The sequence below is a fragment of the Bactrocera latifrons genome, unplaced genomic scaffold, assembly GCF_001853355.1.
Source record: "Bactrocera latifrons isolate USDA-ARS-PBARC rearing strain unplaced genomic scaffold, ASM185335v1 scaffold_4, whole genome shotgun sequence".
Lineage (NCBI taxonomy): Eukaryota > Metazoa > Arthropoda > Insecta > Diptera > Tephritidae > Bactrocera > Bactrocera latifrons.
The window spans coordinates 1,066,943-1,085,066 of NW_017537045.1; the positions used below are offsets into that span (position 1 = coordinate 1,066,943).

General features: G+C 32.1%; 1 protein-coding gene across 1 annotated transcript in view; it reads right to left on the reverse strand.

Annotated features, from left to right (window-relative positions):
- Nucleotides 1–18,124, reverse strand: part of LOC108972361 (microtubule-associated protein futsch) — a 159,603-nt gene that overhangs the window by 65,011 nt on the left and 76,468 nt on the right. Inside the window, 1 exon segment of the mRNA XM_018938913.1 lies at nt 3,267–3,365. Within this exon segment, the coding sequence (XP_018794458.1) occupies nt 3,267–3,365 (99 nt within the window).

Genomic DNA, 18,124 nt, shown 5'->3' on the forward strand with positions numbered 1-18,124 from the left:
TTAAAATCTTTCGAAGTTTATCATATTTACATAATTAATTTTTTTCATTAAAATCTCTGTTTTTGTTTTACAAATTTTCGCTGTTTTTTGGTTGTAAAAATTTGTAATGGTTTGAAATTTACTAGTTTTTCTCAACAATCGGTATACAAGTTTTATTCTTTATAATTTTTTAACTTTCGGTTGACATTTCAAACTATTTCAAAATTGTTTTGTTGATTTTAAAAAATTATGAATATTATACATTTTCAAAAATAAGTACACAAATTTTAGATGTGTATAAGAGACAGATTTTATATAAATATTTTTTTTTCTAAAATTTGTCATTCGTCCCTAACCTCGTATTTCATTCTAGGCCTGTGTAACCGAGAAAAGTTTCTGAGTTGATTTTCAATTTTTGAGCTCCAGTTTATTCCATTTAAGATTATTAATCTATGGAAAATCTATGTGCTTAGTTCCGCTTACCACGCTAATTAGTCCAAAATATTTGCTGTTTGTACCCTGCAGTTATCTAAGCACAATTATAAGTCTACAAATATTTCAAAATGCGTGTACAATAGTTAGAAAAAGTTTAGTTGTGATGTTAAACTATCTGAATTGCCTCCAAAACACTGTTAGAGGCTCATACGCACTTGTGAATGCCGTAATACACGCATGTGACATATCTGAGCAGAGCACCATCTAGACTTCTTGTGGCTGTCAATCTGTTAAGGCGTGCCGATTTTGTGTAGGCGAATGGAAGTTGTGTAGCTAGTCGGGTTTTTACATAGACTGGTTCACGTTAGCTGAGGTACTCCCGCTCATCAACCATCTAGAGCTCTCACTTAACAAAATAAATTATATATATTGTATTCTATGTACACCTATTTACCTATATGATGACTCTATATCTAACTTGAACTGTAGAATTAAGTCACGTTATAATTATGCAATCGCAGAAGGACGTAAAGTCCATTATTATGAATGGACAAAAGTGGGAATTTAAAGGTAAAAAAAAAAACTAGAACTTCTTTGAATTAACTTACTTTTCATAATTGAACTGTCGCGACATCTGTTGTATTCTTTTTCATGGTTAGGAAAATATTTTACTTTTTCTATCTCTCATTCCAATATGTTTCTCTCGAATACTTAGTTGGTATACTTGAGTTGGATAAAGTTTGATGTTTAATTTTCAAATAATATTTATCATGTTTTAGTGTATTTAGTTTTGGATATTGGACTAGTTAGGCGGTTGCTACTAAGTGGTCTGTAAATTTGAAATAGCTCGCCATCAAAATTAAAAAAATACTATTCTTCACTCGGATGATAGTTGCATATATTTCATAGAGAGTTATATATTAGTATGTAATTAAGCTCAGGATGTGATGTATGATTATACTTATTATAGATTTTATTTTTTGGTTTTGTATCTATTAAATATATTTATATAGGGTTGACTGAATATTTTTGATGAAAGAACAAGTGATTTATAAATTCTAGCAGAAAATCAGTGTTGATCTTACTTGAAGATATGACAAATTATTGTTAATGTTTTTTGGACTTATTGTCTTAGGTTACGTTATATTAAATGGCAGAGCACTAAGTGTGCCGGAGGATTTACTGCCTTACAATTTCTGTATGTTCGAGAGAAGAGTTAAATAGGTCCTCTATCTACTACATATACATGCTACCTTATACCCCTACACATAACGGGTATATAAAATAAGAACAAAATTTCTAATATTTTGTACCCGGCGTTATGTAAAAGTGCAGTAAAACTAAATTATTTCGGGCTGAGTCACGTCAGCCATCAAGAGCCATTTAAGTGTCATATGTGGGCTTGTAATGGCCTCAGTGTGTGTATGTTTTTCAAGTGCGCTACGACCTGTGCTTATGCTTTACTTACGCGCCGTAATCATAAAAGCATACTCATTTGAAAACTAAATATACAAAAATATGCGCTCGGACGCACACATATGCGCACGGCTGTACTTTTTAATGCCTTCCACATGGTCACTCAGGCATATTGGCTTGCCAACTATTTACGCTGTGGTAATTTTAATTTTATTATGCGCCAAGTAATATGAGAAAAGAGAAAAATTATTATAAAAAAKACATAAATAAATAAAATGAAATTTCCTAGAAGCATAAAATGTGTATGCTTGTGTGTTTCGGTAGAAATATATTGCAAATAGGAAATGGGGAAAATGAGAAAACGACATTGGCACGGAAAAGGGTTGAAAGTAAATTGTAATAAACAGTTGTAGAGGTATTACAAAAGGTATGGAAAAATGTATAAAAATGTTAAAAATTTTCAGAAAATGGGTAGACTTGAAAATATGACAAACAAAATGGCATAATGCACTCACAGGCAGACATATATATACAAGCATACACCCGTAAGGGTGTAAATAAATATGAAGGCACGAAAGAATATGCGCTTAATATTTAAGGCAGTGGTCAAGCATGCTCGGTGCTCAAAACTGTAGGTTGGGTTCATGGGATCACCCGCAAATAACTGTGCAAGCAGTCAGCAGGTGTAGAGCAAACTTTATGTTTGTAGAACATTGTAGTATGTGTATGAAACTGTGTGAAATCTGCGTTTTCGTAACGTCAAGTGTGCGCTTTTCGTGGAAATTCTCGCGTTACGCTCGGATTAAAAGTGTCAACAGAGTTCAAAAACATTTTCATGACGTGTATTAAAAGCGCTTAAGGGAGTACGCGAAAAATAAAATAAAATTAACAATTGAAAGCTGTAAGAGAAAAAAATTACGTAAAAATAATTTTAAAAAAGAAAAAATTTACTTAGAATGAATTGTACAGTGCGTATGAGCAACACTTATAGTTAGGTCAAAGTGTTACATTAGATTTAATAACTCATACGCACTGGTATACCCCAGTAATCAATGAGCTAATACTCCTAAAATAATCTAACTGCTCCAAAACTGTAGAAAACGCACATTCGTTAAGCAATAATTCTAATGCAAAGCAGTGCGTATGATCAACATTTTGGTTAGCTGGAAGTGCTTCTTGAACTCGGTCATTCATACGCACTGGTATGCCTGAGTTCGTTGTAAAATGTCTTACTTAGAGAAAAAAATTCATCAATAAAACAAAATAATTGTTCTTGTACTAAAATTTCAATACTATAATTTATATATATTTTATAACCATGTTGGGAGAATAAAAACCCCAATATAATTTGTAATCTGCAGTCAATTTTTTTATAACTAAAAATTCCTTCCTCATATTTTCATGATATGTGAGCTACTTATGTAAATCAGACTTACCGTGACGAGCTTCCTCTCCCTCTGGTGCGTGTTGCGTGATCGTATTCAATTCCTCCTCCAAATCGACGTGGCAATCACCGACGTCCCATGAGAGGAAACCTGCAATGCAGATAAAAAAGGAAAGTATAATAATTAATTTCTGTCTGACAAAGTACAGTTTTAAATAAAAAGTAAACATACAATAGTAGAAGTTGATAATGGTAAATTTTTTGAATAAAAAAACGTGTCTTCAATTTTTGGATGTATTTACTTGTAGTTTCCCTTTCACTAAAAAAAAGAGTAATTTTTTCCATAAAGTGAAAACTGTTGGGGTGGCAAGAATGCAAAAAAATTGCCTGGCAATACCTATGTAAAAACTTATATTAAAACAAAGTTGCGGCAAAAAAGAGAAAATTATTAGACATTTGTCCAACAAATAGGAGGAATAGGAAATTCGTAAATTTTCACTACATGTAATTTGGCAGCACAAGTTTTCGTATAGATAACTGTCAATACAGGCAAGTATCTTTTAATGAAAAAACTTTGCTGGCTGGCGCACAGAATGCAAATGGCTGAAACAAAGCAAAGTGAAATAATGAATTTTTTTGTTTGTCTGCGGAAAAAGGCGGAAATAAAGTTGCCGTTCATTTCTTTCGATTTCTGTTATTTTTTCATGTTGTATGCGTACATGCCGCAAAAACTAACCCGCTTTGTCGAAACCGTTATTTATTAGTTTTTTATGTTAGGTTGTATGTATATTCAATAGCTTTCGCTGTTAGTCGGGGTTGTGAATAAGTTTAAACTGAAATAAATACGAAATATGAAGAACATTTAAGAAATTTAAAAATTTTTCGACAGCCGTCAGTCAATTGTCACGTGATACGTGGAAACAACTAACGGAAAGTATCTACCAAGCAAATTTACTGCTTTGATACTGAAAAAGTATCAGAGGGGTATAATGAAAACTTTCAAAATAAACAGTTATATGAATAAATAAAGGTTGAAGGTGTCATAAAATTATACTTTTAACTAGAAAAGTACAAAAGTATCACTTCTTAATAAGCAGGCAGAACAGTATGTGTGTGAGGGCAAAATATCATTATTGCGTTTTAAAATAAAATCATAAAAAATTTACGACTAAAATGTAAAAAGTGAAAAAAATTTACAATATTTTGCTTATTTGTGAATATTCCAGTATATTACATGGCGTATGAGTTACCAAAAAGTGTCAGAGCAATTTTTTTTTTTCCAACAAAATGTTACTCATACGCACCGTACTACGCTGGAGTTAGTTTGTTGGTTATTACCTTTTCAAAAGCAACTTGAGGTGATTTTATAAATTTGAGCAACTATAAAATGAAAATTGAAAGTTGCCACATGTCTGAACATAAAATTGAATACAATTGCAAAGATTTCTGTTGGAAAACTCCGCCAATAAAAATTATTGCCAAACTGATAAATTATTAATGTATATTATTCAGAGTTGCCACACCTTCATCAAAAGAAAATTGGGCGTTAAGCTATGTACCTCCCTTAACTAACTGAACGAATCCAGATTTAAGAAATTTTTGCACGAAATTTTCATCTTGTTAATAGCAACAAAATAGAGTTGCTTTTACCTAAGATTATAGCATTTCCACCAAACTACGCGTAAAAGAGCTTACGCACAGGAAGGAAGATATTTGAATATGTATTAACAGTTAGTCGGTAATTAAAACAGAGCTTCTAACTTTTTATAGAAATTATTAAATACTTTTTTCCTCAGACGGTAATTTTACTTTTAGAAGGTATTTGAAAAAATGTTTTGGATAAAGGTTGCCATCTGTTAAAAAAAAACTAAGAGTGTTAAATTTTAATTATCACTAATTTTCTCTTTCATTAACTGATATTAATAAAACGGAGAAATTTATGAACAGTATTGCCACATATTTAAGGTTGTGGGGAAAGGTTGAAATCTAATTAGAAAAAAAAAATTTGAATTATCACTATTTTTTTCTTTCATCAACGGTATTAATACAACGGAAAAAATTATGAACAGGATTGCCAGCTATGTAAAAAGCATTAATGGTAAAAAATTAATTTTTGAATTTTTCTTCTCCAACCAATCATATTACAGCGGTATCAATATACAATTTTTCAGAAAACGGCAAAAATTGTGGAACAGAGTTACTATATATTAAGAAAAATTTCTTTCAAAAATGAGTTTACACATTATACACATCTACATTTCATCATAAAAAATTGTTTAGTCGAGATATATGAATAAGAAATAAAGATGAGCTTTCCTAACTCGAAACACCAGAATCTACAAAAAAAAAAAAAAAAAAAAAAAGAATTTGATTTATGGAAGGAAATTCGTATGAAATTTGTCCTCAATTATCAATATAAGAGATCGAGTTATGAAGAATTTTGAGTTATAGAAATTTGAGTTAAGGAAGTTCAACTGTGTGTACTTTCAACGTCAACTTTAAGTTAAAATAAATTTTCTATAACTGAACTCTAAACACATTTACTTTTGGCTTATCAACGCTGTTTAGACTTTCGTATAATGATATTTAATAGTGTGATATATGTAATAGAGAAGAGAAGCCTAAAGATGAGTTGATAACGATTTGCAGAATTTTTGATTGAAGCATAGTTCCGTCCTCAAATAAACTCAGTTCATAGGAGTGTTCAACAAATGATAACTATTAAGCTCTAATATTATTCTGTTTTGTAAAATTGTGTTTAAGGCGTACCTTTAGGGGAACCAGTGCGTATGAGTTGTAACTTGCCAATTGCCATTATCTGCAGTGTTAAATGTTACTCATACGCAACGTAACACTACTTGTACTCGCAATATATGTCACTAAAGTGTGTTATTAAAACATACTAAAGACATTACTTAAGATATGGAGTTAAAATATACTTTTTACTTTAATTTTTAAGATTTCTAAATTATTTATGGGATATTATAAACAGATATTATGCATATATACCACACAAGAATGCTCCTACAATAAAAAAAGACCAGTCATAAATTCTAATTATAGCACAAAAGCAATATACACAAACACAACTGCCACAAAACGGCAAACAAAGCGCATATAAAAGCAAAAAAACCCCTTTATCAAATATTAATAGTAAAGCGACTAAACAAAAAACAAAACACCGCACACACACAAAACAAAAGACAATAAAACAGTGTATATTATAACTGCAGACCTAAGTGTGGCGCTGATGAGCAATTTCGCCGTTTCTCGGCCATGGATGCGATGCAGGTAGTGCAGGCGGGTGTGCGTACGCAGTAATAACAATAAATGTTGCTACAATGAGTGTAATAGTATGCGCAAATATGCGCCGTTGCAGAGGGTAAAGTGTGCGCGCACAACTGCAGCAACAATGTGAACAATCAAGAAATACTTTATAACAGTACTGTTATGTAGAGGTGAATGCGCTTGTGTGCGTACTTTTGTAGGCAGTCATACAATGGCAAATGGCACACAACAAAATATAACGCAAATGGGTTGCGAGTTGCGTGTGCGCAATTAAATACGCACATGAACAAATAAAAATTATAATATAGACATAACAATACATACAAACATACACATATTTATAAAAAATCACAATGCATAAATGGAGGCAATAAAAATGAAAAACGAATGTAGAATAACTGTTATTTTTTTCTTGTGAAAAAGAAATACGCAGAATTTAAAAAGCTTTTTATTGAATTTAAGTGACAGCGTGAGCGGTGAGATGCAAGTTTAATAAAATAAAAAAAGGCTAAGGAAAGACAGCTGCATAAGTGACAATTTGTGCTTTTATGAGCACTGTCATACAAGCATACATATGAAACGTCTTTTGAAATAGCTAATATGGCAGCTGCTATTTATTTTATTTACATTTTCCTGAACAATTTTTTTTTTTAGATTTTTTAGTCGAACAAATAAACTTTGAATAAAAATTTTTTTAATTCAAAATGAAATGCAAAAAGAAATAATATATTTTTGTTGAAAAATTTCTTTCATTTGTTGATTGAAATATTTTTTCTTTGATTTTTGAACCAATTGTTCCGATTGAAAAAGTTTTTTTGATAGAAAAATTTATATTAATCCAAAAAAATTTAGTATGAATAAGAAAAAAATATTTTTTTTTAATTTTCTTTCATTTGTTGATTGAAAAAAAAAAATTTTTTTTGATAGAATTGTTCCCATTGAAAAGTTTATATTAATGAAAAAAAGTATTTTGTTTGAAAAAGTTTTGATTGACATTTTTTTGAATAAAATAAATGCATGTATAACTTGCTTCCGCTGTTTTCCAATAGATGTCTCTAGGGTGACGCACTGGTCGATTAAATCTTTTTATATCGATCTTATACATTTCTGTCAACATTAACCCAACAAAATATTTGTAGAGATCTGTTTGCACCACAAACTTATTCTCAACCGAAAATTTCATTTTTTTAGCCGAATTCTCGACATTTGCGGGAAATTTTGCTTTTCTTTTTTAATTACAAGAAAAGTGCGGCTGCGGACCCGTCCACGCTTTACTCAGGCTRACACATACATAGATAGATAGAATTACTATTACTGTACTACTACCATCTGTTGATCTGTACCTGATGATTTTCAGCTACAAAATTTGTTAGGTGCAGACAATGCTTTTTTGCAAGTTAATATTTTCTATAATTTCATTTGTATCTCCGGTTCAAGTAAAGAGTGCATAGAGTTTAAAGTACTTTTTATTAATTCTAGAGAAGCAATGTGCAGCTGATGTCTATATTTCCAACATATTTTTTATACGCCCTATCTTTGTGTCCAACAAGAGGCACAATTGCAAGGTTTAACCATTTTTCAGACACCTATGTAGTTCAGACTAGTCCGGCAACAGCGCCGCCTCGCCGCCAAAAACTACCCGAGCTTTGTTTTCGCAGCAGCCAGACTACACGCTCTTGTGCCTTGCTTTTTTCGCCTACATTAGGCTAACTATGTCGCTGCTTGCCTCCTATAGCAGTGGAAAATAGTCAGCACACACCGTCTCATGCATTTTGTAGTTACTTTATTTGTTAGAACGCCGTCAGCATGATTTGTTGTCTTCTGGTAATTTTTGTTGTATTTATTTGTAACTTTTCTGGACTTGACTCAGTCGCTACTTTTTTCGTTTATTTTTTATTTATCGTTATAAAAAATAATATATTATGGCTATGTATAAGGCTATTGTGTGTTGTCTTAGCATGCTGACTCAGCACTTTTCAAACACGCACATGTATATGCGCGTCTACATACAAGCCAACAGCGCAACAATACAGTAAAACATACATTATTCATAGCAGACGCCTATCCTAACATACACACACAAACATACTGACGTGTTTTCTATGCAAATATATACAACCCTCGCCTCTCTCCTTTGCGCACTTCAAGTGTACACACTTGCCTTGTCTGCTTTTGGCTGAGTAGCTTCATTCGGATTTTGAAAAGCGCCTAGCCGGCGCCCTAAGCACATACAAAGAAACACATGCAGATATATACCTACATAAATAATAGATTAAATAGAGAAAAAAAGTCGCTGAAGAACTTTAGATGCATAAATTCTTTCAGCCCTTTCTCCATAATAAATTGACTTTATATTCTTCAATTCTTCGTACGTTTTAAACTTTACTTTTTTTCAATTATTATAAAATTAAAAAAAACACTTTTATTCTTTTCAAATCCAAATTTAAAAAATATATATATTATATTTAAATCTTAACAAAACTTTAAGCAAAATATATATTTTTTTGTTTACTTGAAATGCTGTCTCTTATACACATCTAGATGTGTATAAGAGACAGTAACAGCACTTTATAAACAAAATATTAAAGTATTAAAAAAAATATTAAATAAAAATTTACAAAAAAATGTTGTACACAAAACAACATTAAAATAATTTTTAAAAAAATTTAAAAATGTTAAAATGTTATATAATAATAGGTAAAAAACTAAAACTAAAAAAAAAAATTGGGAAAACGTGAGAGAAACTTTTTTAAAACTAATGCTGCGATTTGGTAAAAAGTGAATTTAAAAAATTGTTGCGTAAAAAATCTAAACAAAAATTTGAAAACAACAAAAGAAGTATTCAAATATTTTTTTTATTTTCAAAAATGAAAAAAATTTAAAAGAATTATTTTTTTATTAAAAAAAAATTGGAAAAAAGTAAGCAAAGTAAAAGATAATTGTAATTTGTTTTAAGTTTTTTATGTTTCATATAATATATTAATAATTAGAAATTGATTTTTAGTTTTTATTTCATATCTTGCTCAAAAGATAAAAAATAATTTTTAAACATATTTTTTGCAGTTGGGTTGGTTTTAAATTTTTTTGTCAATTTAGTTGTTATAATTGTTTTTCCTCTTAGTTTTCTATACACATTTCTTTTTAAATTGATTTTTTATTTTAATTCAATATCTTTTTTGATTTGTTTTTTCAATATTACCATTTTTCGTCTTTTTTTCTTTTTTGTAAATTTCACTGCGTAAATTTTTTTTTTTTTTTGCCTCTTCGCTTCCTCGACACATGACTCCAGCACAAACGCCGGCAGGCTGTCCAAGCCGCTGCCCACTAACTAAATTTCAATTTCTCTACACTCTCTGACGCACTTCCTGCCAATTGCTGTGGCTACTTTCGCCATTCACTTGTACTCTTGTGCTTAGTCCAACATGTTTTTGCCGCAGGGGCTTATAAATATTTCCCGGCGTTTTTGCGCATTCAATTTCCGAGCGCTGCTTAAAAACATTTAAAAAATTTAATATATTTGAGAGGATAAAGTATATATATTACACACGAACACACTAGTATGATTCTGTGGCGGATGGTTATATGCCAAACTGTCTAATTTTGTTCACTGTTTTTTTTTATTTTTTATTTTTTGAGAGCACGTGCACTACTGGGCACCACGCAAGAGCAAAAAATATTTGTGAACATAATTTCTACCACAAAACAATGGTCTTAAAGTTCAACTGATTTATTGCCAAAATTGTAAGAATTGCTTCCGTATTTGTTGTTGGCTTGTTTAGGAAGATTCATTGAATTTGCGCCTTTTCATACCAAAAGCTACTCATTTGACGTTATGGTCGATATCACCGATATCAAACCACTATAGCATACGTACTGAAGATAAAAACTAACTGATCGAAATTCTTGTAAGGAATCTTTTGTATTTGTGAAGAATGTTATAGTATTGTTGCAACCCAAGTAACCACTTTTCTATTATTTTTATTAAAGCATTAAATTTTTCTCTAACTAAGTGACTGCCTTGACCACAAAACTGTTAAGTCGTATAGAAAAGTGATTGATCAGTATTTATCTCTCGAACAAAAGCGTTGAAGCTGAGTTCAAATTAATGTTAAATTACGATGAAGTTTTTATAACTAAATAAATGAACCAATATTCGTTATTTACAGCATTCCTTGCTTCAGTGCCTTCAATTAATCATTTAACGGCCTTTTGTTAGTATCTATTGCTTATGTACTCCTATATATGTATATCGTCACGTTAAATGCAATTTAACGTAACATCACTTAACATAAGCTTATAGGCGAAGTAAAAGCGTTATAATAGAAACCACTCATAGGGAATCAAATTTGAGTTTTGGTTATTAAGTGGTTATATAATGGTTATACAATGGTTATACAATGGTTATAAAATGGTTATATGTGACCTGGTCTACGAAAAGGGAGCTAACGTGCGAAAACCAGTTTATGACTTTTTGGATTCTATCGCGTGAAAAAGCATCTCATCTTCCAGCCAAATCAACTAAGATTTTTTGCCTCCTAGGCCCCCTTTTCGTAGACCAGATCACATATATTGGTTATATCTCCGAGCGGATGCTGAAAATTGTATGCACATATACATATGTAATATGATGTAGTGTATTCTAAGCAATAAAAAAATCAATTTCGCTTTTTTTGAAGATACATTGTTTTGTATTTTACTCCACGATAATTATCCTCAATATGTGTATTCACACAAGCTTACTCATAGCCTCACAATTTTACATTCCTTAATGAAGTTTTAGTCTGACATCTTTAAACAGCAATTTCGACGTATTACAAATAACCTCATTAGCAGTTAATTTGTAAAATCAGTAACACATATGCAACAATAACAACAATTAACACACATACATGCATACTTGAACACAGGGCTGCCTATCTGTGACAGCCGTAAAACTTTTCAATCAAATTAAATCGTTACAAATGCAAACACATAATGAAAGACATGTAAACAACAGATGCTCAAACACACAAGAACATGCTTTATATGTGCATCTTAGGGCAACATTTAATCCTCATACTAAGCTGATTATTGTTATGTGTGCAACAACACCCATTCAGCGAACTACAATAGAAGTGTGGATTTCAAAGATTTCATAGCATCTAGATACGTAAACAATACTTGAAACGGAAAAGCCGTGCTTGTAGGAAAAATAAGCGAGCGTATGGAAAAATGATAATTAAAGAAAACTTTCAAAATTAATTGATTTTCGTATGTCGACGAATCTTGAAAAATGAGGTATTCTAGATTTGCAGTTTGGTGAAAACGGTGCATTACCACGCCTATAAATGCCGTTAACCGCAAAATACTGCATTGCTTTTAAAATACGAACACAAATGAATATTATTAAAGGGATATAGTCATGCATGACGACATTTTTTTCTGAAAATTGGCCGTGGCCCGCACTGTAGAAAATTTTATGAGAATTTCATGAGCTACTTGTATATGTCACAAACCAGCAAGGTGATACAAATTATGCTTCCTAGCAACATTTCTCTTCATTTCATAACATGGTGTGAAAATGGCAAAAATCGGCTGATAACCGTGCCAAATATAGATACATCTAAAGGCTATGCTCGTAACTATTAAAAGTGCTCTTAAATAAATCATCAAAAGCATTACATAAAACCGAACCACTATATATTAAATATATAATACATCGGTTTCGTATACCAACTTTCATAAAGAAATGATAAATGGGCGCGAGAGCACCCTCTTTTAGGTGAGATCATGATACTCTGTGTAGTGGAGTAGTTCCACAAATCTGAATCAAATTTGGTGAATAACAGTTTCTAAACGTTAACATATTATGGCTTTGAAATGTGTGAAATCGAACTATGACATGCCTACTTTCCAAGTTGCACTATTTCAAACTCCTTAGTACTTTTTTTCCAATAGAAAAATTTTGTAGGTATGATGAGCGTAATTTAGGACAACTCTCATCTAAATAGGATTAAAATCGCACTAATCTTTTCAAGCCCACAGATAACCACTATTAAAAAAATTGAATACACAAAATATAAGTGAATATATAGGATAACTTATTTCAATTAGATGGGCATCTTTCGCTGTTAATAATTCATTGTGATATAGTACTAAAAATAAGTAATATTAAATATAATATGTTCATTACTTCCCTTCGCAACCATTTACTTAATTAAATAATTAATTTTATGACTTTCGAACTTCGGGATGACTTTACATCGCATTTCTCGCTTAAGAGATGAGATATCTTAACAATTTTCGGTGAATATACAATTAGCTTGGGTATTATTATATTTTCTTAAAACAGCGAAAATGTATGTAAGAATTACCCTTGCTATCACATAAAAAATACATGATTTTTTTTAATGATATTCAAAGTACCGGGAAATTGTATATTAAATACCACAGGTAAATGATATTTCCAAAAAATTAATTTTGCTAAGTTGGAAAGAACCTTATTTACCAAATATCAGTGCGATCTGTTGACCAATTTGTTTACTGCAGCTGCTTAAGACGGTACACCTCAGTAGTTCGTTGCAATTTTTACAATGGATAAAAATATCGAACAAAGAATTTGTCTCAAATTTTATATTTTCAGCCGAATTTCGTGTGAGTGATACAAAAACTTCTAAGACGGTCGAGAGATCGTTGAAGACATGTCTCGTTCTGGACAACCTCCAACCTTTCCAACTTATGAAAATATTAAAAAAATAAAAATTATGCTTGAATATAATTAGGCAAAAGTTAGAGAGAAGGCAAGAGAGCTCAACATCTCTAGTACCAAGACCTATTTAGGTCTTTTTGAACATGCTTGATCGTGCGAATTCCGATCAAACATTCATGTAGAGCATTATAAGTACCGATAAGATATGAGTTTCTCACGGTCGGAATTGTGGAAGAACAATAAAGGGATTTTTCACTATGATAGTGCACTTTCGCGTTTAAAGACAAAATCGCAATCAATACCACCGATCAAGTACCTTATGCACTAGATTTGGCTACATGTGATTTTTTCTTGTCCCTCAATCTAAAATTGCCGCTCCATGGAACCCGTTTTCAGACGATCGAGGATATAAAACCAAATTCGCTGAAGGAGCTCAAGGCCTTCAAAAAAAGTGCTTGTGAAAAGTGTGTCGAGGGCTGGAAAAATTGTTCCAGCTGGTGTAAACTACTTTGAAGGCGAAAAAATAAATATTTATGAATACTTCAATATTTTGGGTTTCATTAACAATTTTTGGGTATTTTTTGTCACAATGCATATATGGGTGAGAACTTGATTGCTTAAATGGTATAGAAATATTATTTTAAGTATTTTTTTTTTAATAAAAAGCAGGATGAAATCGCATCAGGTCCTTAATTAAGCGACATATGCAATGTATTTGCTTTCAAAGATACAATGAACTGCTGAAATATATCGATAAATTTCTAGCATATCGTAATGCACTTCATTTAGCATATTTTTTTGACAATAATATGTCCTGATATTGAAAATTAATCAAATTGGTTCAACACTTTGCATAGCAGCCATAAATATAAAATAATAATAATTTTAGATCATTCAGTTAAGTAGCCACATATATCGATTAATATTCGACAAATATTAATAACATTAAGTGAACATATTTTTCTGAAAATAATATAGCTTAGTACTAAATATTTACAAAATCGACTCAGTATTGCTCCTAGCAACCTTATATGCCATATAGTGATTAGTGAACTTGCAGTTAACTTTATGTCGTAAAAATCTGTCAATTTGCATCGTATCTTATTGAACTCAAGCATGCATATTTTTCAAACAACTATATGATCTTATGCGAAAATTCAGTGCTTCTCCTAGCCATCATATGGGATATGGTGATTATTGAACATCCGGTTGACTTTTTTCCACAAATATGTGCTAATTTTCTTTGTATCTTAATGAAATTTTATGTAACCTAAAGATAAAAATCAAACTAATCAGTTTACCATTTCCCCAAGCCACCATATACCCATTACAGTGATTACTGAGCTTCCGCTTGACTTTATAGTACACTATATATGTATGTCCGTGTGAGTGCAATATATTTCAATTGTTTCAAAATCATAATTTTATTTATTTTAATATTTTAAGTTTTCAATATTTTATTGCAGCGCTAAAGCCCCTCTTGAGACTACACGCCTAATCTTGCCTATGCGTCAGCATGTGGCACACTTGACTGCGCCAACATGTCGAAAGCGTGCATGCTATTCAATTACAACAGGACAGCACACAAACACACAGATTTATGCACATACGTTGCATATACAAACGCGACAAAGCCGTGCGGCAAACATGCGCCTGAATTTCCACTTCAATTGTTCACTTCAAAGGATAATTGAAATTAATTCGCGTGGTTTTGATAGCATTTCAATTGAAAGGCATTGTTAATAGCGCCAATATACATATGTATGCGTGATTTATGTACATGCATGCGTGTGTTAATAAGCGTACGCGCACACATACACACGTCAATCGCGGCCAATTGCTTGCAAGTGTTTGTGTTGTTTTTGTGTTTGTTATTAACATTTATGCTTTTGTGGCATGCAGCCGCATACCTATATACACGCAGCAACATATTTGCTACAATATAAATGTATTCTCAATGGATTTTGTTGCAACGCCTGCGTTGGCGAGATAAAATACCAGCAAGACAAGTGGGCTTATTCACTCATTTATTCACTTATTTAACAATGCATTGCGTGTTGCCACATACATACACAGCCCAAAAAACAAATAAACATATTGTTGATGCATGTGTGGTTGTGTGCATGTGCGTTTTGTTTGCATTTCGACTTTGTAAATATTTATTTAAATGCACTCTCGCCCTGTGCTCTTGGTTGTTGTGAACAACAATGTGAACGTGTGTATGTGTTTTTGTATTTGCATAAATATTTATTTTAACTGCAACATTTTAACGGATTTTTGTTGCACAAACACGCCTATTTGTGTCTGTGTAAATAAGTCTGGTCAAAAAATTGCAACTATCTTCATGTGTTTGTTATTGTCTTGCTCGTTTTGCAGGCCTCTGGAAGTTAGTTTGCACTAGAGAGCATTCCTGTGATGCCCACTGATACATTGCAGTCACTTAAGTGGATGAAATTTGGTTAAACAACACACCATTTTGAATTTAATCGCTTCATTTTCAATATTTTAAGGTCAAAAGAAGTCGAGTTAGGCTTTCGATATTGCTTAGAAGTTAGGCTTGAAAACAAAATTAATTGAAAAACTTATTAATTTTAAAATATTCTGTATTATCTCACGGCATAAAAACCCGAGGTAAGGCTAAGCTCAACTGCTACCGGAGTCAAGCATTAGCGGCGTAGGCGCCGACCAAAAGCTGCAAGAAAGAAGCGCTTGGCTCAAAACGTCTCATACGCCCAATGGAGCTCCGGCGAAGAGGTGAAAAGATGCTGCCTTTAAATAAGCGTCCACAACCCCTACCGGGGCTGTACGGATGTAGAAACCACCTATAAGAGGCAGGCAACAAAGCGACTAGACAATAACAGATCGATAAGCGCCACTGGACTTGACGAAAAACCTGGATAAACGCTCATCATAATCGAGGTCAGTAAGATTCTGATTATGGTGTACTGGAAACCCGGAATGGATTAGTTTGACAAAGGACTGGTGAGGGCAGTATTCTATCACCTCAGTAGGTAATAGTAGCATCAACCGAAATGACTGGCAGGCTAATACTGGTCTCACCCCCGCCTCGTTAAATCCGTGGCAGCTCTTCAAGTACGTTCAATGCACGCCGTCCTATTTTTATTTTTATTTTTTTTTTTTTTTTTGCCTTAAAGGTTCAATTGAGACAAGTTGCTGATTTTTGATGAGCCTGGTTTCGAACATAAGCTTCCATAAGAGCTTGTGTCAACCCGCGCGTGGTATCACTGCTTGTTTAGATAGTCACAGGCTTCATAAAACGCAACTGTTATAAAGTGCGAGAGATATCGAATTGAAGCTAAAATCCATTAGAATGAAATTAATACTCCGCTACAATAATAAAATCACCCTACCGCAAGAAAAATAAAATAAAGATGGCCAAAATGAAGAATACGGAACCGTGGATCCTTCGTGGTCTTTCGTGGAAGTAGTTGGATATTTAAATCCCCTGTACTTCTCGTCACTCCTAAACAATGTAAATTACACATTCTATAGAGCTTCCACGTGACATGGAGCTTTAACGCGACATGAAGCTTTCACATGACATAGAGCTTTCGCACTGTACAGTGCTTTGGTTTCAACACCACTGGTTGCACGCGCTTATTGAAACAGTACGAAATTTTTTTATTGCATGAAATATCGTTTGCGATATTTTAGTTATGAATCACAGCATAGATACCATAAAAGGCGGAAAGGGAGAAAATTATTATTTGATAATATTTTATATATGCATTTAGTATAATAGCGTAAATCGCGAGCTAATTACAGCTATTAGTATATAAATTTAAAATAATGGTGTCGATATATACTACATTTGTATAGATATTTGTAAATTCAGTTTTTGCTATGTAAGCAGAGACAAAAGCATAAAAAATAGTTAATAAAAATAAGAAAAAACTAGATAAAAAGTTAGACAATAGCCGCAATGATGCCTAAGCAGTACTTGATGTCAATACATACACATAAAAACTTGCGAGTCTGTCGTTACATAACAGCTTATTGACAGAGCTCACAAAAAAATTGCTTATGTATAAGTGTGCATTGTCTCTATTTGCCAGCCATCGTGGCGTATGTGCTGAAAACAAAAGCATAAATAATCATTTGCCAACAACTATTGTGCATTAATAGATATTTATAGTTTATAAGCAGTGTTATTACTAACTGTGTATATGTGTGTGTATGAGTAAAGAGTGCTTGATTTAGCTTATATGTATATGTAAAAGCATAACAATACCACTACACTTGCCATTGCTGCCTTTGTTCCACTACTTTTTTCTAACTAAGTGTGTATGCGTGTATGCGAGTGCTCGCAAATTACTTCTAGCAGCCACTCTGACAGCAACGATAAGCCACTGAAGATTAATTGTTTTACTTGTAGCGCTGTGTTGGCGATCAGCCTTCAACCCTCAGCGCCTAGTAAAGTAATTTCAAAGTATTGCAATAAAAAACTAATAAATATAGACGTGTGAAGAGCTTAAAGTAGACTGGCAAAAATGTTGGAAAAAATTACAAAAAAAAATATTTTTTTCTCAACGCAACGAAATTGTGTAACGTAACGAAATTGCGTCACAATACGAGTATACGCTTTAATTAGGATGTCCGAAATATATTTTATTGTGCCATTATTAATTTAAAAAAAAATAGCAGTAGTTAGAAGGTTGCCACCTGTTCGAAAATTATTAAACCAAAAAATTCAAATAATCTCCAAGCTAATAAAAAAAATCTGAATATTCAAGAAATATACATTTTTCTAATACTTATGGTGAAAAAATTGTGCAAAGCTGCCACCTATTTCAAAATTTTATGTTGAAAACACTCATAAGTAAATCACTCTTAAACCACATAAATTAACTTACAAAAGAAACTTATGAAAAAAATTTCAATTTCATATCTTAATTTAGTAGGCGTGGCAGTGG